The 24660-nt window shown below is 42.7% G+C and overlaps 1 protein-coding gene across 2 annotated transcripts in view; it reads right to left on the minus strand.

The window, feature by feature from the left end:
• Positions 1-1659: 1659 nt before the first annotated feature.
• Clca1 (chloride channel accessory 1) overlaps positions 1660-24660 on the minus strand; it is a 28240-nt gene continuing 5239 nt past the window's right edge. Inside the window, exons 3-14 of one of the 2 annotated variants that reach the window (NM_017474.2) lie at positions 24418-24565; positions 21649-21754; positions 15683-15863; positions 13776-13994; positions 12747-12974; positions 10971-11145; positions 8862-8968; positions 6815-7030; positions 6033-6294; positions 4876-5046; positions 3003-3239; positions 1660-2210 (exon numbers count right to left, since the gene is read on the minus strand). In NM_017474.2, coding sequence (NP_059502.1) covers positions 1822-2210; positions 3003-3239; positions 4876-5046; positions 6033-6294; positions 6815-7030; positions 8862-8968; positions 10971-11145; positions 12747-12974; positions 13776-13994; positions 15683-15863; positions 21649-21754; positions 24418-24565 — 2439 coding nt within the window. In that variant the 3' untranslated portion in view covers positions 1660-1821. Of the gene's footprint in view, positions 2211-3002; positions 3240-4875; positions 5047-6032; positions 6295-6814; positions 7031-8861; positions 8969-10970; positions 11146-12746; positions 12975-13775; positions 13995-15682; positions 15864-15918; positions 16397-21648; positions 21755-24417; positions 24566-24660 lie in introns of those variants that run through there. The other variant, XM_006501444.1, reaches the window with a different exon arrangement.

The following is a 24660-nucleotide window of genomic DNA, read 5'->3' on the forward strand; positions in this document are numbered from 1 at the left end:
TTGGGGCTGGTAGTCTTGAGTTCTTTAGCAGGCTGAGCAAGTTATGAGACAGAAGCCAGCAAGCAGCACCCCCACACACCCCCCCATGGCCTCTGCATCAGCGCCTGACTCCAGGTTGCTGCCCTGTTTGAGTTCCTGCCCTGACTTCCTTCAATGACAAGCAGTGATATCCAAATAAGCCCTTTTCTCCCCAACTTGCATTTTGATCATGGTTTTCGCCACAGCAGTCGTAATCCTAACTAAGTGGAGTGACCCATGGCTTCATCCATATATATAGCAGAGGATGGCCTTGTTGGACATCAATGAGAGGAGAGGCCCTTGGTCCTGTGAAGACTTGATGCCCCAGTGTAGGCGAATGCCAGGGCAAGCAGGTGGGAGTGGGTGGGTGGGTGCTTGAACACCCTCATGGAAGCAGGAGGAGGGGGATGGGATGGAGGCTTCCAGGGGTAAACCAGGAAAGGGGATAACATTTGAAATGTAAATAAAGAAAATATCTAATAAAAATAAAATTCTATCCTAATTCAAACAAAACAAAACAAAACAAAAGACAATCCCTAAAGAATTGGAATTTTCAGAGTCTGTTTTTGGAAAAAGGGAAAGACTTCCCAGTCTTGGTTCTTGCTAGAGGAAGGACTTGTCTCTTGGAACCCAGGTTTGACAGCTCATAGAGCACTTTGCATGACTGACAATCCTGGATCACTGATGGACAGGGCCACATCTTGACCCAGACTCCACCTCCTATTTAAATGAAACCCCACATTAGTGCTTTGAATATGGAAATGGGGAGGACGATCCCTAGACTTCTTTTGCTTCCCAGTGTGCCGGACACTGAATAAGTCTCTTTTATCTGCTTTTCGCTGTTACTTGTGACTTTGCTTGCCCTAAAAGTCTGTTTTCTTATAAGGAAGGTCTGAAAGTAAAGAAATACCTCCTGGATGTCTGTAGAAATAATGGCTTATTTTATTAGCAGTTGGGCATCATCCATGGGTTTACCTGAGTATCGTTAATTAAGCTCATATTTGTAAGCTGTTGTGGTGGTTTGAATACAAGTGGCTCCCATAGGCTCCCATATTTAAGCGCTTGGTCCTTTGCTGGTAGAACTGTTTTGGGAAGATTAGGCAAGGCCTTTGGAAAAGGTATTTCACTAGGGGTGAGAGATGAGGTTTCAAAAGCCCACACCAGGCTCATTCTCTTCCTCTTGCTAATAGAATATTTGTAAAAAAAGATTATGAAATATATTATAATTTCTTTATCACTCGCCCTGAATCTACCTACCTCTTCTCATTTCTTTCCACTGTGGCTTTAAGCATCACTGACTATGTGCATTCAGGCACATAGTATGCATTTCTAAACCCAATGGGACCTCCAATGTGTAATTTCTCCCTTCCATACCTGTCTCATCCTCATTCCGATGAATGAGAATGAGAAGAAAAGAAGACACATTCTTGCTGATGTTAGTCCAAGGTCCTAAATAAGAAACCAGAACTCTTGTATTTAAATAGTTTGGTAGGCATTTCTGATAGTTTACTAGTTAGTAGATTAACTGCAATTGAGTCTTATTTTTAGCTGACTGAGTTCCTTAGGACAAATTCAAATCTACTCCCATCTTCTGATACAAGCAACACTTGCAAGCATTCAAATTACCATCCAAAGACCGAGCAGTGATAAAACTTTTGTATTTGAACAGATAATTTTTAATGCACCCAGACCCAGTTTTACAGCTTCGAGTGTTACTATACCGCCCCCTACAGGAAGTCTAAAGTACATTTTTAGAAAATTCTCCAGTGAAAGGAATGACTGGTTGATTTCTTGCCTGAAAATTCAGTGCAAACCTAGTGTCACCTGCATTTCCCCTAGCCACTTCCACATTATCTTCAGCACGTGGATGCCAGGAATGGTGCTGTTGATGCTGATGTCAGGACAAGGGGGAGTTGAGTCTTCGGGAATGGGCGGCTCCTGAGCGGGGATGAACACAGACACCCGTGCAATGTTGGAGATTTCTGATTTCAGATTGGACTTATCCACAGCCTGGATAGCAATGAAGATATCTGTGCCATTTCCAAAAGTGTTGCCTCCCAGTTCAAACTCAAAGATTTCCTCAGAGCTGGCCTCTTTGGGGATAAGACCGGTAGTGTTCACTTGGAGTGAGGTGTTGAAGTGGTCCCTGAGATCAACGATACTGGTGCTCATTCGGATGATGTAGTTGGAAGCTTAAATAAAAAATAAAAATTAAAGTAGTGAGAGAGGATGTAATGATCAAGTCTTAACCTTTAAAAACTATTAGGAATTACATCATCTCAATGACGTTACAACAGATGAATGGAACTGAGTAACCGTATTTACAAGGGCTGTCACCTACTGTGCACACATGTTACTCTTAGCAAAGTTGGTTCAATGATGGCTCAAAGCCTCTGTCAAAGTATCTGAGCCTGGTGCTTGGCTGGGAAAGGAGGGTGCTCATTGCTTAGTACTCCTTTACTTGGAAGGGAGGTTGGTGCTAGTGTTTCTTGAACACTAACATGCTCAGAGGACCTTAAAACACAGCTTCTAATTTATAAGGTTCTTAAAACACAGATCCTAGTTCTTCAGGTCAGACAGCTGCCCATACATTTCATAAATGCGTTCTAGAAACAGAGGAGCGTAGGCTCTACCCCAGACCTAACTTTTATGTTTGAGAGTCAATGTCTAGCAAGTGGGGAAATTTCCTTCAAAGATATTTACTCTCTATTCTAGAGTCTTTTTCTAGGAACTCTAAAAAAACGTATTCGTCAGAAACAAACAAACAAACAGACAGACAAAAATGAAACACAAAATCCTGAAGTTTTCTTTTCCTACATAAAAACATCTTGTTACTTAAGAAGGTCGGCTTCTTAGATTTAAAAAACCGTGTGCCTTTAATTTCAGAAGCCATTTGAGATTCCCGCCTTCTGTCTTCTCCTCCTCCCAGCACAACCTCTGCTTGGTGGGTGAGCGCCTCTCTAGGGTCTGCGCATCAGTCTCACCTCTCCCGTGGTCGTAGTCATCCCCAGGAGCCGTCCACGTCAGATTCACCAGGTTCTGCCCTTGGATGCTGGCCTTCAGGTCAGTGATTTGACAGGGTGGAAAGAGGTCAGGAATGGGAGCTGCTGCGGGGACATTGGTGGCCACAAACGATCCCCCTGAAGATGTCCTGCTGAAGCACAGCTGCTTGTCTTGAACATAACTAGTTTCAGGACGTGGTGGGTTCATTCTTACTTCACCTGTGTTAAAATTTATTCAAAATATGAAAAACACCAGTAGTTTTCCCATTTTCTAGCCTTCCCATTTTCTCCTGGGCCTTCCTTCCAATTCTTCCTGCCTTCTGCCAACAAAACCCACTTTAAAGTCTGGTAACAAGACCCCAAATCGGGTTGTATCAGAAGACAATGGGCAAAGGGAGACCCTCCTGTCTTTACCTGACAGGCGTTTCCTGGTAATAGGGAAGCAAAACAAAACAAAACAAAACAAAACTTAGAAATTGTATTTCTTCTCTCATTGGTTGTCTTTAATTTAAAAGCTTATTTATTTAATTATTTATGCAGACGGGAAGCATATGGAGGTCAGAGGACAAATTACAGGAGTGGAGTCTCTCCTGCCACCATGTGGAGCCCAGGAATGGAACTCCAATAGTTAGGCTTAGCAGCAAGCACCTTTACCTACTGAGCCATCTCACTGGCCCGTTGCTTTCCTGTCTTCTACAATGCCCGTTTAGACTCTGTTTAAACATGATATCACTCAAAGAAGCCCCATGTCACTGTGATAATATTTTGAGTGGCATATTCTCCCATTTATTCAGTACTTGATCTCCTTGGCTTTTGAAGATTTCCTTGATTGTTTAATTTATGCAATTTTCACATTTTTCATATTTGTGCTTTGTCTTTCTTCCTTGATGGCAATTTAACATGAAATAGTTTACATTAAGAATTCCAATCCCAATGTCCTCTCTCTTATTTGGGGACAGTGTCTCAGTATGTAGCTCAGGTTGGTCTCAAACCTGTGATCTTCTTGCCTCCATCTCTGGATGCTGAGATTGAAGAGATGCACCACCCAATTGTCTCAGTCACTACCTGGGAATTTATTCAAGTAGCAATTGCAGACTTTGCTTCACACTTGTACAAAGCTAATTCTGTGCTTCAAACACTACTGTGGCTTGCTCAGCCAATTGCACTCTCAGAACCCATCTTCAATAAAGCCATTTTGATCACATTGCAGCGTTATTCAGAATTTACCTTCTCATAAATTCTACTTTAAAAACAATTTTTTTGCTAGTTATAATATCAAAGGCAAGTCGTAGAGTCATTAGACTCTGTTGCTCTCAATCCTGCTCTGATCCTGGGCAAATGTTTTAAATCCAGAGTGGCGTGGAACGTCTTGTTTCTTAAAGACATATTTCTCCCACTTGGTAACATGTGCATGGTGGGGAGGGGGCCTCACTCACCTCCAAGACAGTTCATTTCACAGTGGGACAAAAAGTGAATCACATGGAGATGTGATATTTTATCTTGTAGATGATGTGATTTGGAGCCCAAAGTGGTTAAAAGTTATGACCTGCCTAACTGGTTTTCACATGGAGTATTTTGCTGTCTCACGGGACAGCAGAGGATGGCCAGACAGGTTTCTGAATGTAGTAACTTGGGGGTGGGGCTGTCACTGGTACCTAGTGGTGGACTCCAATAATACAGCAGAATTCTCCAAGACCCAAGAGTGTGTACTCAGCACACAGGATCACTCGGTCACAAATGCCAAGAAGGAAGAGGAGAGACCCAGACATCAAGAGCTGTCTTGCATTCTTCTGCCTCACAGGCTTAACAGTTCTTCTAGACCCAAGCCGTTCAGTCTTCCCTTTAGATCACTTACCATCCTCAATCCAGCCATCTATGTACATGGCTCTGTTCTTCGGAGGTGCTGCTCTCTGTCTGTCTGAAGTGACTCCTCCCAGAGCCCATATTTTAACGCTGTATCTACCATTTGCATCAAAAGCTGTAAAAAACCTTGAGTAGACACCATCATTCTTGGTGGCATCGGCACCTTGATAAAGAGATGAAAGTACCCATGAACACCCTGGATATCTGTATTTCCAATCCATATGTGAGTTAGCATTTTATGGAGAAAATGAGCACTAGCTACAAGAGACCATGAGGCTTGATTATGTGTAGAATAAAGCCTGATGCTTATTTACACTGTATGTGCACATATATACATACTTATATGTAAATCGTCTCACCCTGAACTGTCCTTTTCTTTTGAAATCAGAGGTCCTTTCACACATCTCTGTCATGACTGATATCCTGAGCTATCGACTCACTGATTACCTGCCAAGCCAAATCAGATTGTTCTATGTACATGACTGGGGAAGAAGAATTCAAACTTTCTCCCCAGGGAATATTTAGGCATGAAATTCATGTATACGTTTCATTCCAATAAAGAGAGTTCTGTCACAGTAAACAGACACCTTCTACAGAAGAAATACAGAATTCATTACTTCCTTATAGCTTTCTTAAGTGCAAGAAAAGTGGGCAGAATTTTTCACTTGGGGAGCAAGCCTAGCCTACAGCCCACATGGATAGAGTAATCATCTTGACATGTGCTGGAATTCATCTCTGCTATTTGAAGATATGACAGTATCTCTTTGCCAGTAATGGAGAGATAGTAGTACCTAAAAAGTGTGGTGAACATAAAAATGAAGATGTCTGCCTGTGCATACTTTTTGAGGAGGTTGTGGACTTGACTGTTATATTTCTTCCTTTAGTTTGGAACGGATAACGTTCTGTGTAGTATCTAATCCTGTTGAGTTCAAAGCACTAATGCACTTTAGCTCTGTGGAGGCTAAGGTTGGGCCCTTCCTCACGTTTCTCAGCATTTTGAGATATGACATACATGAGCATGCAGAGAGCACTTTGGTCCCCAGTGCTAGGTTCCTTGCTGCCAACTGCCTGCACTACAGTTCCTGTTAGCCATCCCACAGTGGTGGTATCTTAGAAGAAGATCTAAGTTCAAGTTTCTTGAATGGTTACCTGCTCCGTTATCCAGTAATTCCAGGGTTACTGTTTTTCCATTCACAGATTCAATCAAGGCTGTGACGCTGGCCCTGAGAATAGGCGAGGCTCCTTGGCGAATGCTTGCATACACTGTTACAGGGCTGGGGAATTTCCCTGTGTTCTTATTCACTACCGGGGTCACTGTAATAGGAGGCAGTGTAGCACTTGCTGCACGGGAGGTGACAGTCAAGGTGAGAGTCTGTGAGCTCGCTTGAATGCTGTATTTCCAAAAGCCAACCTGTCCAGAAAAAATGCAGATATTTTCAGTGTGTGTCAAAGACCTAACTTCACTGCCACTTACAACAATGCCTCTGTGACTAAAGTGTGTGGCAAGCATGTCTGAGATGTGCATGTCCTTGATTCTCGGCCACCAAGGTAAACATGAGTGTGTTTGGACTGACTATGTGACTCCCATAGTCAAGACAAACTTAGTTAGGCATAATGAGGCTTGAGGCTGCATCCTCACTGATCACTGCCCAGAGTTTCCAAGGCATGGGATTTCAAGGGACAGGAGTTTTCGTCATCTCACAGCATCAAGGATCACTTGCTATCCCAACTGCTGTGCACTTCAATTGTTCCCTTTTATTTAGGGACATAAAATGACCTTTCTCTTTCTCTTGTCTTAACTGCCAGGCTGACTTCAATGAATGAAGAATTTTCATTGTTTTCTCCTGAAGTCAATAATCACTCCTTTTTTTTTAATGTACAATTATTTATAAAACAATTTTGTCTGGTGTGCAAGGAAGCTGACTCCATACCTTAGCCGTGCCTGGGACTTGGAGGTAGGCCACCTTAGTGGTTGTGTCTAGTATAAAACCATTTTGTTCCACTCCGCTGGGATCCCAGATAAATATTGTAGGAGGATGCGTTGTCCAGGTGATAAGAAACAAGGTGTCCTTGCCCACCGAGCTGTCCACGATCACTGAGCCATTCATCCATTGGTTATTCTGGAGATTAACTCCCCTGCTCTCCAGCTGTTGAGAAGATCAATGCTTTACTTCCTGGACAGTATAGAGTGCATCTCATAGTCTCACACCCTGTCCTGATTGCCAGGAGTCAATTCAAAGGCCAGAAGATATTCTTGGGTACTTTGGTGTTTAGGGTCACTTAGGATATAGTTCTAAATCCCTATTCCAGCTTCAGGTTGCCACGATATTGCTTTCTCCACTTAAAAGACCATCTCCCTATAAGGGTTTGTGACTTCCTGGCTTCATGCTCTTTGCTTCTTCCAGACATCATTCCTTCTCCCTGCTGGTCCAAGTCTACCAGTCCTCCAGAATTCAGTGCAAATGTTACTTTCTTCATAAAGCCTTCACTGATACCTATCTCTCAGGACATGTGAACCACCTTCCTGTGATCTTTGATGTCATTTTCTCCCTAGCTGTCCTTTGATGGCCAGCCCATTGTACTTGACTAGCATGTCTCTAACTGCACTAAATCCCAAGGACTGACTGTACTCATTTCTAACCCATGGAGAGATGATATAAATGACAAAGAATTACAAGTTCCTAAGTGAAGCATCATGGGAGTTCTTGGCATGGTGAATTAAATAAACTACCAGGCAGGAGATTGCCTGTTGGGATGGAATGGGATTGCTACAGAGGAGGCATAGAAATAGGAATGAGCTTCCATAGAAAACATGATTTTTGAGGTTGTCTCTTTCATAGTAATTCAGTCTCTCTAAGTTGATACCTATTAGAAGAGATAATGGACATGGAGCCAGGCTTTCTGGTCCCACTGGTAGATAATGAATGAGTCTAGATGTAAATGTCTCTTGTTCTCATGGTAGGTTAGGAAATGAGAACATCTCTCTCCCTGTTAGTTTTCTTAAATTAAAAAAAAAAAATCGTGGAATGCCTGGGAGATTTCAGCAGTGAACTGCTTTTCTGGGACACATTTGTTTCTTTGCAAAACAAGGCCCTTGAATTTTAAAATTTCCTGCATGAGAACCAACATAGAAGCTACTGCTGTCTCCGCAGATTGGAAGTACAGGGCATCAGCTGGCCCCAAATCCAGCTGATATTGTGTTGAACCCCGTCATCCAGGTTTGATGGCACTATTCCTCCAGGGCCACTCAGACTCTGACTGGGAAAGTCTGAGATTCACACTCTGCTAGTTGTTTCTTCTTTCCTCCTACTGAGTTGCCTTGTCTAGCCTTGGTGTAATGGTATGCACCGCACTGGTTCTTACTGGAGCCTGGTGTGCCAGTTCTTACTGTCCCTGGGAGGCATGCTCTTCCTAAGGGAAGGTAGGTGGTGGGTGGATCTGGTAGGAGAAGGGAGGTGAGCAAGATAAGAGAGCTTCTTGGCATTTTAGAACCAGACAAGCCCACAGCTTTCTGCTCCATACTTAGAGAGGCAAGGTTCTTTACTCAAGGTCAGTTAATGGTAGACTCAGGATCAAGATTTGAAAGTCTGAATGGACGACATGGGGTTTCCACAGTACAAAGTGCTGTCTCTCCGCTACAGGGAAGTCATAGCAAATCTTAGGAACAAAGGCAATGAAAAAACAGGGCACATGGTATCTGCACACTTGTCCTAGAAAATGTGTAGATTATCTAAGACAATGTGAACCAATCATATTACAAAGAGAGCTTGTCCGCAAACACTTATGAGAACTTATTAGAAATATTTACAAAATAATTAAATGCTGACTGCCTCAGTTAAACAAGGGAACTTACACTTGGAGAATAATGTTGGACATCAAGCTGAAGACTGGGATTTTCAATTAATACCCAAAGGAATGTAGAACTCAAAGCATCTGTCAGTCTAGACTGTGATTGTAAGTAAACATGAGAACCCTGACCTGGATGGAGTGCTGAGCGATCGCCGCATTTCCTGAGGAGAGTGCTGCGAAAGCATCAACAAGACCATTGTTCTGAACCTGATCCGAAGAGTATGTCTGCAGGCCTCCTAAAATGCAACCACATCATCAGAAGTTATATTTCCCGGAAGTGAGTATTTGCAACATTTTAGCTATAGCTAAGATAGCAGGATACACAATTCAGATCAATAGCAAATATATGTGCATATTAACTCCAAGTTGATACTAATAAATAAATATATATATATATGTATGTGTGTCTGTGTATAAATATATATGTGTGTATAAATATATAAATATATATATAGCAATGAATAGCTTCAGAAGTATCCATCACGAAGCTACGTAAACTGTCTGCACAAATTCCCAACCGCATCTACATTTAAAGGTCATGTGCTTCCATATGGGAGAATCTACTAAAGCATAGATCACAGTGCTTGGTTAACTCTTATTTAAATGTACTTCTAACAGACTGGGTTTTAAAGTTGTATCTCAAATCATGAAATCAAGAAAGATACATGTGTGACAACATCAAGAAATAACAGTGGACAAAGAGACTGTTACAGAAAATTGAGATGTATAGGACAAGAAAGACTAATATTCTAGGTATGGAAACTTGGGTATTGTGGTGCTTTGAATATGCTTGGCCTAGGGAGTGGCACTAGTAGGAGGTGTGGCCTTGTTAGAGGAGGTGTGTTGCTGTGGAGGTAGGCTTTGAGACCCTCATCCTAGCTGCCTGGAAGTTAGTCTTCTCCTGTTTGCCTTTGGAACAAGATGTTGAACTTTAGCTGCCTTTGCCCCATGCCTGCCTGGATGCTGCCATGCTCCCTCCTTGATGACAATGGACTGAACCTCTGAACCTATAAGAGAACCCCAATTAAATGTTGTCCTTATAAGAGCTCCCTCGGTCATGGTTCACAACAGTAAAACCCTAAATAAGACAGGTATTGAGAATAAGTGCAACTGAAGAAATAGATAGGAAGCCACTTCTAAGTACCTTTTATATTCATCAATGTGTGTGTGCATGTGTCATGGTGTGTGTGTATGAAGGGCAGAGGATGTTGGTTGGTAATTGCTCTCTCTTTATGGAGCATAGGTTCCAGGGATAGAACTCAGGTTGTGAGCTTGGCAGCAAGCACCTGTGACCACTGAGTCATCTTGGGTAGTCACTTTTAGACTGTTAGGGACAGTGTTTCTGTGGTTTTGCTGGTGTCCCGTGTGTCTCCAGGTGAGTGAAAGTCTGCTTCGCGCTAAGTGTTGGCCACTAATGACTAATGGCTGCCTCATTCTCCAGAGGATTGCCTTACCCAAAAGGGCCATCCTAAAGGGAAAAATGATTCTTATCTCTGCTATGCTCCACCAATAAGTGCCCATTGATTGTCGGATGCAGCAATACAAAAGGAAAGACCTTGTGTCTAAAGGGAGGACCAAGTTTGCATTGTATTTCTAGTCTAGAGGCCCCTCAACTAGAGGGAGGGTACAGTGTGTATTTGCTTCCACCCTGTGCTCTGTTTTCTGCTGTCTGTCCCCCATTTCTTTTCTTTTGAGAGCTCTTCTTCTACACTCACAGGTACCAAGTCCTTCATCTCAGGCCCTGCTTCTAAAGAACACGGGAAGATATATTAGCTCCAATAGAAAATGTTCACCGATTCTGCAAAAGAAGCCTGGGTCAGAGGAACCCGTCTGCACCATCTGTTAGTGTGTAAGAGTTAGACACAGCACACTGGTCTTTTGTGGAGAAACTTCCCATGCACTGCTTGATTGAAGTAGCCCCTGGTTGTTCACCAGTCTCTTTCCCTCTTCCCCTCTTCTCCTTCCTGTCTTTCTCAGGTAAAGCTAAATACTCATAAGGTGTCCAGGAAGGGTTCTCTGAGTTGTCACTAGGGTGTAGCACTGTTACTTCCTGCAAGCTGGCCTGGTCCTGGAACCAAGACCTTAAAGAGAATGGGTGGAGTCAGTTCTAATGGTCACATGGGAGAAGCATAGCTACTTGGCTGAGATGACTCCATCTCTCCGTAGCCCACTTTTCCTGGCTCCTCAGGTCACTAGAGCCTAGGTCCGTGGGTATGTTCCCAGCAGATCTTCTCTCACCTGTCATTTTGGACAGCTGCTCAAGCTCTTTAGCGGCAGCCGGTCCCAGGGCCACTGTATGGATGATGGCCCCGCTCTGCTTCACCAGGTCAAAGCAGCTGCTAATGGTGTTGTCCTCCCCATCGGTCAGCAGCACAATTTCAGATCCATCAGTTGGATACTTCTTCTTTATCACCTAAGAATGAGATTAAGAGCAGGGATTACCTGTGTGAGGTGGCCAGGGTGTTTATGGATACTGCCTTTACATGGGACAAGAAGGAACAATTGTAGAGGGACCAAGTAGATGTCTGGGAACGTTGGAGGAGCATCTGTCTAGTAGTGACACTGCATCATGGAATTCAACAGTGATCTCTTTGTGTTGTTAGCCTGCCCCAGAAGGGAGGGTGTGCAATGCATGGTACTCCAAGAGATAGGCGGTTCTGGGAGAGGACACAAGGGTTTTGAGTTTCCTTCTGGTCTCTCCCTGAGATGCTTTGAGAGGTTTCATGATACCTTCACAAATAGCAGGAACCAGGTGAGGGATAGTGCATCTACAGGAGATTTTTAACTTCAGTCTTTTGCTATCTGACAATATCGACTGTATAGACTCTTTCTGGACAGTGTTAACCAGATCACCGATGGTTAACCTTTTAATGTCCTTCTGATGAAAGCAAACATTTTGTTTCTTACACACACACACACACATACACACACACACACATTCACACACACACACTCACACTCTCAGACAAGCATGCACACAGGCATGCACACACAACTTTTGATGTTTGTTTTTTGAAACAGGATCCCTGTAGCCTACAAAGGCATCAAACTCCCTATGTAGACAAAGACCATGGTCTTCTGATTCTCCCACGCCTTTATCCAAAGTGCTTTTTACAAAATAGCTGTGTACATAGATACACTTAATAGAGTACAGAGGACAGTCCATCTGCCAATGCTAAATAAGATTATAATGGAAAGAAAATTACATAACAGGATACGCGATCTATTGAGGAAAATTGGACTCTACATGTCACTGCAAAGATAGAAAGAGACCAACATGCAGGGCAAGCAGTCCAGATTAAATCCCTCAGCCCACACTCTCTGGACAAAGAATGTATGGCCAGAAGACTGGAGAGGAAGGTGGAGGCACAGGGCATGTCTCTTGATGACTGCATTCTCTATTTGTGTGCCGACAGGAGATCACACGTCGGCCATGGTGCTATTAGAAGGGAGTGGACTAGAGGAAGAGACTATGGGCGTGGGAGAGAGTCCGTGCCCAGGAATCTGAGAGCTGTGGTCATGGCTCTGGTCTGACCAAGTGCTTCAGGGACTAGGAAGTAAGAGCTGTGGCCTGGTTTGGCTTCCTTTGCTTAATTTCTCATAATTGCTGTGTGTCATGAAATACCGGCTGCAGATTCCATGTGTCCCATAGGGACACAAAGTTGAGTCACCAGGTAAGCCTCAGAGACCCTGCCGTAGAAGGCACATCAGACATACTTGGAGTGCAGAGATGCACGCAGAATCCCTGAATGCCTAGGTGCAGAGGAGGAGAGAAGCATTAAGCAGGGGACTGGTGGGGGGGGGGGGAGGCTGTGAGGATGGGGGGGGGGAGATGTCCATAACTAGCTCTGAGGGCATAACTCTCTGTATCTCTATACCCTTCCATCACCTCGTTGTCCTGAGTCATATAATTCAATCTGACACCAGCCATGCGTGGAAACTCTGGAAATGAAAATTTCATAGGAGTAAAAGATCACAAACAGTTGCAAACCACAACAATGGAGCACGCCTTACTGTAAATGCTGTCCGAAGGCCAGAGCATATAGATGTCCCTCCTGCAGATACTGTGGGTAAGTGCTTGATCAGCAGATCTCTGTCAGCACCACTGTTTAACTGTTTGAGTTCGCTTTGTACATAGGCAGCACTGTCAAAGGTCACCATCCCGACCCAGGATCCCTGCTCCACAGTCTGCAGCAGGAAAAGCCGGCTTGCCTGATTCATTCGGTTAAGACGATCATCGTTCTGAAAGGGTAAGCAGATAAAGGCAGTCAAGTTGGCCCTTAAATAAACAGACTAACACCACCAGGTTAAGGAGTATTTAGAAGTGGCTGCCTCATAGTAAGTGTGGACTTAAGCCGTATCCTTTTATGGTAGATATTTTCCATTTATGCCTGGCATTTACTTTTGGGTAAAATTTTAGAGTTGTTACCTAAAGAGCAAAAGGCAAAAAGCTATCTTACATAATCCCTGCAATACAGTGCATTGGTAAGAGGTCTAAATAAGGCTTATATGGAAATCTAGGCCTAGTTATGGTAGCAAAACATGAACAACATTAAGTTTACATAATTAACCAGAACTTTGCTCATGAGTTGATGTTATTTTAATTTGACAAAGGGGACAGTTGATACTGAGTCTGTGGAATGACGTGATGTGAGCATCGTGTGTGTGTGTGTGTGTGTGTGTGTGTGTGTGTGTGTGTGTGTGTGTGTGTGTGTATGTGTGTGTGTGTGTGTTTCTCATCACTCAGAGCTGGCTGGTCAAAGAGCCACAGGGATTTGCCTGTCTCTACTTGCCCAGCACTGCTAGAATCACAGGTGAGTTTGGGGCCTTGAACTCATGTCCTTAGGCTTGCAAGGCAAGCACCTTACCTGCTGAGCTATCTCTCCAGCCCAAGATGGGCATTTCCAATGACAAAGCTATTGCTGGGTTTGACCCTCCTGTTGTGTTTGTTCTCTATCAAGTCCAAATTGTGGTCCTGGTCCAGATTGTATCATTCACACATCTATGATCCCCGTTTCAAAGATGAAGGCTCAGTGAACCTACCAGCATGCTCCCGGACTTATCAAGAACTAAGCACACAATTCTTTGTCCAATTTGCAGCAGTGAGAAGGTGGGTGCAGGTGGCTGGGCTGTCATGGGAGTGGTTTGCTTGAAGTCCTCAGATTCCTGGATGACTTCCCACGTGCTTCGGAGATTGCATCGTTGGTTTTGGTCATTTGGGGCTTCTTGATTGTGATTTTTTTCTGTACAGAATTCAACCACCTGAAATTGCCAATATAATGATACATATAACAGCAATCAATGTACTCATTAACACATCTATCAAACCAATCCCCCAGTCTCTGCACTCCCAGGCTTGTCTGCTGGCTTATAACCGTGGCGCAGCCTCGCAATGGTGCCTAGGGAGGCTGGGAAAATCTTAGTCTGCAGCCTGGCTCAAGCCTTGTCTTCAGCCTTATTGGACCTTTTGTGCTGTTCCACAGCGAAGGTCTGCCTGCTGTAAGGTTCTCTACCTGAGATGTCACCTTTCTTCACCCCGCACTCTTCAGTACGATCTTCTCTCTGCACCCTCACACCCACAAGCTCCGTTCCTGGACTTTCTGAACCCCATTAACCGACATGCTGCCTTCAACCTTAGACAGGCGTCATCCCAGGTCTCCCTAGAATTCATCGGTGGACCTGTTTTCTCACACCCCATGTCTCCATAACGATGCCATCATTTCCCCCTGCACGCTTCTTCATGTCCTTGCACATTTCCTATTTGATGCCAGCACTACACCCTTGGTCAAGAAACCAGGATGCTTCTGCTCTACTCCTCTACAAAACAACCAAGATCTAGACCTTTCTTCCTGCTTAGTTTGTAATCTCCTCCATCCCCCAATTTCAACAAGTCTCCATCATCCAAGAGCTTTCCTTCACGATGTAGTCATGACTTATCTGACCTTGCTGCTTGTCCAATTTGTTCTCCCTGCAGCTGTTTGGGAGCCCTTCCCTTTTACTTTACCATACAAGACTTTTTATATTTAGACCATATGTGGTGTTCTATGTGTGCTGTGTAGGCAGACGTGTGTGGATGTTCATGCAAGTGTGGTCGTGTGGAGCCTGAGGGGAAGGGTAGGTGTCTTTTCCAATCACTCGCCACCTCCAGTTTCTTGAGACAGGATTTCCCAGTGGATCTGAAATCCTTCTCTTTGGTGAAACTGGCTGGTATTGACCTTCAGTGATCCACCTATCTATTTCTCAGTGCTGGCACCCTTGGCTTGTGACATGAGTTCTGGGGATCTGAAGTCAGGTCCTCAGAGCTCAATCAGCAGGCACTTTATAGTGAGTCATATCCCCTTATTCCCTACAAGACCCTTTGTGTGTGTCCTGATTAACCAAACCCTGGAAGCCTTGCAGCTTTGCATAACAAAGGCAGTGACAAACTGCAGCTTTTCCTTCACGCCCCCCCACCTTACTCTGACTGTTAGTCTAAGTCTTTCATTTCTCTTTATCTTATTGGCTCTGAGACTTGTTCTCCCTTGGCTCAGGATTCCTTACGGGGAGTCCCTTCCCCTTCACCTGCTTTGTAAACCCGCCTTCATTCACTTCCCAAATGTTTTCTTCATTGTCTAGCCCTTTCCCAGAGAACGTCCCTTCAGTCCTCTTGGTCTTAGAGTACCTGGTACAATGTCAACAGACTCCTTTGTCATCCAACTGTACATTTGGGCTATAAACCTGACAGACACATTAAATTTTGCTTCCTCAAGATTTCACCCAGCGTGACTCAGAGCAAGAGATGGACATGTTTGCTCTCTGCAACCTAGCTTGCCACCCCGTCCCCCGCCATTTCCCCCTAAAGCTGTAGTATGTCTAAAACTCGTTCTTCCCTTAGAACACCTGGGCAAAACAAAAACCGAACCATCCTCACTGAATTTATGCAAGCGTGGGGGAAAGAAGAAGGCACTTACAGAATTGATATTTTGGTTAAACATGATGGAAGCCTTCTCGTTTTGGTGTGGATCTGGTACAAATACACAATTGTCTTTATACAGTCCCGTTACTCTGTCGATTACACACTTTCCGTTAGTGATACAACTGCCTCCCTGGCACCGACGAACTTGATTTTTACCGGTAATGGCTGCTGAACACCTGAAAAATACATGAAGGTTAAATGTGTGGGCAACGTAAAGGGTCTGCTACTCACCCGAACTTTCTGACTTCTGTTGGCCTTCTCTACGATTCTTTTTCATTAAACCAAGGAGAATATATATCTCCTCATATACCAACAGCACTACGTTTACATCAAAGTCATTTCTGTTGCCAGAAAGAACCAGAGGAGGTCCAACCATAGTACGAGAAGAGCGTGACTTAGTGTCGAAGTCCATAGGTGCTCCAATCCAAGCCCCTCCCCCATTCTAGGAAGCCAAGCCCCTCCCCCATTCTAGGAAGCCAGGAGTCCGCTTAGTTTCCCCACAAGACTTGCTGACATCACCGGTGTTTGTCCTAATTGTTTTTATTCCAAAGTCTTTTTGAACAGTGATTGTATGTTCATTGACATTTAAGTTTTTATGTTAGATGCTTATGGGTTTTTATCATGAGTGGAATCCTCTTCCCCATGTTTCCCTTTTAATCCACAGAACTGAGTCTATAAATAATAAAAACATCAAAGAATACTTGAAAACTCATGAAACGAAGAAAAAAAAGAAAAAAAAATGGTTCACCATCAGAAATAAACAATGTCTGGCTTGTTTTCTGTGTCAACATAACAGTGCTTTGTTTTCTGACTTAAAATAATGTATAAAAGTAGCATATTTAAAGTATTAACATATACACATGCAGCAATTCTTGCATAATGTGGTTTTAATGATTTTTATTTTTTGGTGTTATATAAGTCCATCCTAACTTACTAAATTTTCTTTTTCTTTTAATTTTTTTTGACACCTAACATAAACACGTGGCAAACACATCAAATACCACGTGGAAATTTGCCCGTGTTTTAAAAATCTGTTGCTAGGACTTGTCTATCATTTGCTTAAAATGGAGCTTTAAACATGAAATCGGTTGCTCGAGAAACAGGAGAAAATGGGAGAGCAGACTCACGTCGTTGTCTGTCTACAGAGTCCACTTTGATGGATGACTGTAAACTCCATCTCTGGCCCTGTCAGCTGCATGAAATAACCTTCAAAGGAGAGATGACCTGAACTTCTGAATTTCTAGTAAAAAAAGACCATTTCCTAGGCTTACTAGTTATTTTTTATTTTTTCCTTTGTGAATTATATCATCTTCTCTTTCCATACTTTTCTATGAGGATTTCACTTATTTTCAACTTTTTCTCTTTTCTTTCTGTTTCTTTCCCTTTTTTCTTGTATCCTACGCTTGCCCCACACTTGGTCTGTAGCTGACAATGGCTTTGAACCCTTACCCCTCCCCCAACTCCCCTAACCAACCCCCCTCCACTTCCACCTCCAGCAGGCTGTGATTACAAGTATCTGCCATCACAACTGACTTCAAATGTTCTTAGGGTGCCCAGTGAGTACTACCATCCTAAAAGCATGAATTGCTTTGTTTTTGTGAGCACATTTTCTTTTCTGACTCTTTTTCACCCTATTTAGTTCATGTAAAACAAAACAAAAATCCTTAATTTATGAACACTCACATTTTCCTCTTTCTCTTTCAGTTATGCCTTTCCTCTAGGGTTTTGTTTTGTTTTGTCTTGTTGTTTTGTTTTTTGAGACAGGGTCTTGCTATATAGCTCAGGCTAGCTTTGAATTCAAATCCTCTTGCCTCAGCTTCCTGAGTGTTGAAATTAGAGCCATGTGTCACTGCAATCTAGTTAATAAGTACATGGAAGAAACTTTCACTACACAGAGATCTGAACACACAGAAAGATTTTTTTCACTACATGTACAGTTGAGCTTAATATTTATTAATGTGATATGTATTAATGTTAATAATTCCAGTGCATAGACTTTAGTACACAGATATGTATAATTTGCATTGTGTGTGTGTGTGTCTGTGTGTACTGGCTGGTTTTGTGTATCAACTTGACAAAAGCTGGAGTTATCACAAAGAAAGGAGCCTCCTTTGAGGAAATGCTTCCATGAGACTCAGCTGTAATGCATTTTTGTAATTACTGATCAAGGGTGGGAGAGCCCATTGTGGGTGGTGCCGTCCCTGGGCTGGTGCCTGGGCTGATGGCCCTGGGTTCTATAAGAAAGGAAGCTGAGCAAGCCAGGGGAGCAAGCCAGTAAGCAGCATCCCTCCATGGCCTCTGCATCAGCTCCTGCCTCCAAGTTCCTGTCCTACATGAGTTCCTGTCCTGACTTCCTTTGGTGATAAACAGCAATGTGGAAGTGTAAGCTGAATAAACCCTTTCCTCCCCAACTTGCTTCTTGAGCATGATGTTTTGTGCAGGAGTACAAACCCTGACTCAGACAAACTGCTACCAGCATAGTGGGGTATTCCTGTGACATCCTGACCATGTTTTGGGGAGGACTGGGGAAAGACTTTGGAACTTTGAGTTAGAAGAGCCATTGGGAAGGCAAGAGCTCTGTGGGATGTTCTGTAGGAGCTTGGAAGATAATGTGGAGAACGATACAAACGATGGAGGCCTGGCTTGTGAAACTTCAGAGAGAAGTTTAAAGACTTATCAGGACCATTCCTGTTTTGATTGTGAAGATTCTGTGGTTTTGGTTAGCTGGGGCTGAAGAATCAGCTGTGATGAACAAGATATCAGAACTACTAAGGAGAAAACTTTGTATTACTGGGATAATTGAAGTTGGTTAGCTGGAGCTAAGAAATTAGTGGTGTTTAAGAAGAAAAGAAACCAGCATCACTAAGGTGAAATCTTCTGGGAAGTGTTTCCTGAGAGCACAGAGAAACTGTGTTCCTGATGTGGCCATGGCTATACCTCGTGTTGGCAGCCAGACTTGGTTATGTATCAGTCACCCAGGTGGTACTACTTGAAACATGAAGACATAGCAGCTGATACTTGGCATTGAGAGAGGCCAGGAGAGGCCATTGGTGAAGGTGCAGCCTCAGTGGCAGATGAAGGCCTAGGATTGAAGGGGTCATGCAGAGGAATTGAGGCTCAGCATCATGAAAATAGCCTATGAGAGGCTAATTGTGAAAGTGCAGTCCAGTTGCAGCAGAAGACAGCAAGTTTTGGAGATGCTATAAGATGACCAACAAGAACAGCAGCAGTAATGGAGTAGAGACAGCTGGAGCCTAGGTGTGTGCTTCAAAGGGCAGATCTGGAGAAGTGACCTAAGTCCTTGGAAGGGCACAGAGGATCATGAGTGGATCTCACACATTGGATGATTAGAGTTTGATTTTGCTTTTGATTGTGACTGTGCCCTGATATTTTTTCCTCTTGAAGTAAGAAAGTATTTTAGTGGAATGCATGGTTCAGAGACTTTGAATTATAAAAAGACTTTGAATTTCAAAAGATTCAGTATTTTAAAGGGATTAAAATTTTAATATGTAAGAATTTGTAAAGACTGTGGGATTTTTAAAGTTATTTAGATCTTGGGTATGAATAAGAAAGTAAGAGTTGGGGCTTAATAGTTATGTATTTGTGTGTCAAGCTGACAAGGGGTCAGTTGTACTGGCTGGTTTTGTGTGTCAACTTGACACAAGCTGAAGATATCACAGAGAAAGGAGCCTCCCATGAGGAAATGCCTCCATGAGCTCAAGCTGTAAGGCATTTTCTTCAGAGAAAGTCACTGCTGGTTTATCAGACTCAGAGGGATTAATTTCCTCATGTGAAAAAGAGGCATTATTTCAAGGGGTGGGGCAGAGGGCACTACTTCCTCAGGTGGGGCAAACCCTTGAGAATCTGAAGATTCAAAATTCTCAGCTTCAACAGGGTCTTCCCACACATCCTCATCCCAGGTTATAGGATCCCGTTCTTTGCCAATCAGTATCCCTACTTTAACTGTTGACACCCTCTGAGGCTGAGACTTGAATTTTTGCTGTAGTTCAGCCAACCTTACAATGAGGGCTTCAGTTTGACTTTCTGCAACTTGAGCTCAGTGGCTGCTGGAGAGAAGATGCTTTTCAAGGGCACATTTAGAAACCTTTAGATTGTTTATTTGCATCTGGAGCCAGTAAATTTTATCATACAACTCATTCTTTTCCTTCATCAATTTGTCCAGAGATACTAAGAGTAACAAGCCAGCAACATCATTTTCTGTTTATCCCCCAAAATTGTAGAAAATTTTGTACACTAGGTCACCTGATTCATTGCCAGTTACAATTGATAGATCATGATAACCAAAGGCATTAGCATCTTTAAGTTTGAAATCTGTTGGAATCTACTTCTACAGAAGACCAGCTGAAACAACCAACCTCATGGGACTGAGCAACTAGAGTCTCGGACTTCCCGCTCACAGCTATCCATTGTTAGGTTCGTTGGACTACAGACTGTGAGTCATCACAATAAATTCCCTCAATATAGAGAGACATTCCATAAGTTCTGTTACTCTAGAGCACCCTGACTAATACATTGTGTGTGTTTTTTTAATTTGACAAGTTTATCCAATTGGGAGATATTCTATTATTTTTCCATAGTGAAAATTTTTCTTTATATTTTAGGAAAACTTATCTCTCTTCATAGATTTATTATCCAAACTCTGTGAAATTATTTTGTATATAAATTACTGTTAATATATGTTATTTTTTAATTCAGTCTTGAAATATATTTTAAAAATGACAAGTAAAGTCCATTTTATTATGCTCCCTTCTCAGAAATAATCTTACTCAATGTGAAGATCTTTGAATGAGATACAAATGTATAATTTTACTAGAATTTCATAAAATTTGTAAATCAACTTGATTTTATACATTCCATGTATAGAAATCCCCCCTGCCTTGGTTTTCTTTTAAACCATCCTGAATTATTTTCTAATTTTCTTTAAATTTACCTTCTATATTTCTTACTGTGTTTTCCATTGAATTGTTGCCTTGAGTTTTCCACTAAATGTTTGAATGATTTATTGCTAATATATGGAAAGCACCTGTAATATCCCCTTGTGTCATGTCCCTTTGTCCCTTTCCCTTGACAGTTTGGCCTTCCCTTTATGATCTTTGGTTTTCTGGATGGAGCTCTCGTCTGTGTAAGCGTCACTTTCTCTCTTCCCCTCTGGTGTCATGTTTTGCCCTGCCTCAGTTTAATGTGTGACTGAATTGGATATGACTTCCTCAAATAAACAGAGACAGCTGTGACTACACTCTTGTCTTCTTGCTACCACTGTCCCTATTAAACTGTCCCTAGCATTTCTCTATTAAATATGACACAGACTGTTGGCTCACATAGATATTATGTAACATATGACAAGAGTAACTTCTGGGCTTACAAATACTTAAAAGGTTTGTTTGTAAGACAAGGGACTATGGATATTGTTAATATGTTTTGATGAGTTTTCCCTTTAAGGGGGCATTGCAGTCATGTTGTCTAACATGCTCCCCAGATGTGGAAGGGGGAACAAACTGATAGATGTTTCTAGATCTTGAAAGCCCTGAGTACAAAACAACTTCGCTCTTAAGCAAGGATCTGGTATCTAATGGAAGGGAAGCTCAGAAAAGACAAGCAGGAAATATAGACAATGCGGGGTTGGAATGATGCCGCTGGCTGAGATTTGAAAAAATCAAAGCAACATGTGCTCATGTCAGCAAAGTGACTCTGGGATGTGATCTGTGTGACCTAGAGATACAGGCAGAAATGCCTGGCAGGCTGTGCCTGGCAGTGACTTACCAAGTAGGAAACTCAGTTAACAGAACCACTTGTAAGAAAAATTGGTCATTTTGTAGAAACATAAAGAGTGTCTTGGAGATCAAAAAATGAGACAGAAAACTAGTATTTTAAAAGCAATTCCAGGAAAGTTTGGTTGCATTTTGGAATCGTTTTGGTGATACAAAGTCAGAAGATGCATACCTCACTGCTTGGGGTTTTCCTTTGGATAAGTAGAACTTCTCGTCGTTGTTGTATTCATTAAACACTCCCCATCGGAAGTGAGCCCACTCATGGACAAAGGTCCTGTCTGGGAGACAAAAGTCAAAGAGCTGAAGATAATAAACGGGAAATAGCCCCACACAAGAAAGAACCTTCCTCTAAATGCTTATTTTGCTTTGCTACATTATAGTTTCTAAATAATAAAATTGGAAGCTTGATTTCCTGAGGGTGACCTAACATGACAAGTACACAGTTCTGTACAATACACATATCTGTTTTGACTTATCATGTGTCCCTGGCATGATCTGTGAGAGCGAGGGAATTATTCATACCCTGGTCAGGCAGCTGACCTACAACACACTGCTTGGTCTTGTTGAGGACATGCAGGATCAAAGAACTGCCTTGCAGCACAAGGGTTAATTACAACTCCTTAGAACAGCTTGTGGGTGCCTGAGCACTTCACCTTGGCCTGCTCCCTGCTCTTCACCTTGGGCTCTATCATCACAGCAAATTTCTCAGGATTTTGCTGTAGGCCAGTCAGACTCTCTACGCCTCTGGCTCTTCTTTTCACAGGCTTTTTCTTGCTGGCGTCTCTCACTGTCTCTACAGTGGTAATTACTGTTCTTCTCTCAAAACCAAGCTTCTATCTAGGACTGGTGGCCAGGGTCTGTAATCCCAGCTATACAAGAGGCTAAAGTAGAAGGATCATTATTAGTTTAAGGCTAGACTTAGCAACTCTTTGAGATTCCGTCTCCAAAGCATTAGGGGAAAAAATTCAGCCTTGATTCATTCAACTGACATCCTAACATGCTCAGATCAGACTAGGCACTCCTTCTTTGCAGTTCCATTATACCCCATTATTTGATGCTTTGCATCTTATGCTGTCATCGAAGCTTATCTCTGTGAAGAGAGGCAATACAATTTATCTCCTGTCATATCTGGGCACATCATATCTAGAGATTATTAGGCACACATTATGTATGTTATATTTGAGTGACTCTTAGTGACTTACATGTATCTTTTTTTTCTTTTTTTTATTACATAATTTCCTCAATTACATTTCCAATGCTATCCCAAAAGTCCCCCATACCCTCCCCCCCTACTTCCCTACCCACCCATTCCCATATTTTTGGCCCTGGTGGTGTTCCCCTGTACTGGGGTATATAAAGTTTGCGTGTCCAATGGGCCTCTCTTTCCAGTGATGGCTGACTAGGCCATCTTTTGATACATATGCAGCTAGAGTCAAGAGCTCCGGGGTACTGGTTAGTTCATAATGTGACTTACATGTATCTTACTGTTTGAATTATAACTCAAGGTGGGCTGAGTTTAGATATCTAGGTGAGAGGACGACTCGGAGGCTCAACTCCGATCTCCTGCTATGCTCCTAGGTTTTGCACTGAAATTTCCTTCAAGTTCTGAAAAGGGAACGACTGTCTGATAAAGGTAATGGAAGTCTTTGAGGGCAAAGGACTGGGGTTATGGTATATAAAGGAATCATTTAAGGGAATGGTATGATACCCAGCTGTGGTGGCTAGAGTGAGGTCAGGACGGAAAAGCACAGTTAGATCAATTAACTCAACACATACTTATTGAATCATAGGTCAGGAATCTTCTGTTCTAGTTATAAAAATGAAATGGAATATTATAGAACAAAGAGACATGGTTCAGACCATTCTAATCAGTGATAATAATTTTGGGGTTGGGCACACAGAACCAGGACCTGCCTTTTCCTCATTCTGGAGCAGTCTAATCTTTTTTAGCCATTATTCTTTCAACACTAGTAATTCAGTGACTAACCACATTTGTGTGTATATATAAAGCACATATGTGGATTTTGAATACTTCTTTTGAAAATTGCTCTATATAGCTCATATTGACATGATAGTTTATTTTTGTAAGAATTGAACTTAAGGGTCTCCCTGTGCAGTTCAGGTTGATCTCATTCTCAGGATCCTTCTGCCTCAGCTGTATTAGGATGACTGGTGTGTACCACCACCACCACCACCACCACCACCACCACCACCACCCATCCTGCACACACACAGAGGGAGAGAGGGAGAGAGGGAGAGAGGGAGAGAGGGAGAGAGGGAGAGAGGGAGAGAGAGGGAAGAGAGGGAAGAGAGGGAAGAGAAGGAGAGAGGGAGGGAGAGAGAGGGAGAGATGGAAGAGAGGGAGGGAGGGAGGGAGGGAGGGAGGGAGAGAGAGAGAGAGAGAGAGAGAGAGAGAGAGAGGCACACACACACACAGAGGGAGAAACAAAGACAAGCTTTGGGATCTAACCACAAGGTGACTCTGCCTGCTCTGCAGAGACTGGCGTACAGTGCAGCACAATCTGGAAACTTGTTAAGAAGTGAAGAACCTGAGCCTCTCCTGAATTTTATGAAAGCAGGAATCAAATCCTGCTGAATCAGGAACTCAGATCCGGTGAGCCCAAGCACACTGTCGCCATCTGGTGGCTATCATATGAACTGCAGGAAGTCAATCTAATTTAGTCAGGTGAGGCCCATAGATCAATCCATAGAAGTCTAATGCTTCAGGCCAAACAGTTTTACTGCAATTGCCTGGCACTATAGTATTTCATAAATCCAAAATTCAGGCACACAAACAAATGTTAAATTATAGTTCAGAAATACATGTCTCTGATTCTTTGCTTTAAATGAAAAGCTATGTTTAATTTCTAGTTTGTCATCTTCAGGCTTGCTTAGAAAGAGAATACAGTATTTAAATACAGTTGATGTGCTGACTCCATACCTTGTGGCCCATACTGAGTCAGCTTCTTTCCTGCTAAGAAGTCAGGAGTCAGGTGAATCCTGATCCCCTTTTCTCCACATGCTCCTATATGTTCGGTGTAGGGCTCATCATTGCCTAGAGGGCTGGTTGTTGATACAAGGACATCAGCCTGAAATACAATAAAATATGATCATACCATTTCAGCAAACAAATTGGCCTTACTCACAATTGGCAGATTTTGCCACAATTTCATTTCGTTCTTCA

Source organism: Mus musculus, chromosome 3, assembly GCF_000001635.26.
Source record: "Mus musculus strain C57BL/6J chromosome 3, GRCm38.p6 C57BL/6J".
NCBI lineage: Eukaryota > Metazoa > Chordata > Mammalia > Rodentia > Muridae > Mus > Mus musculus.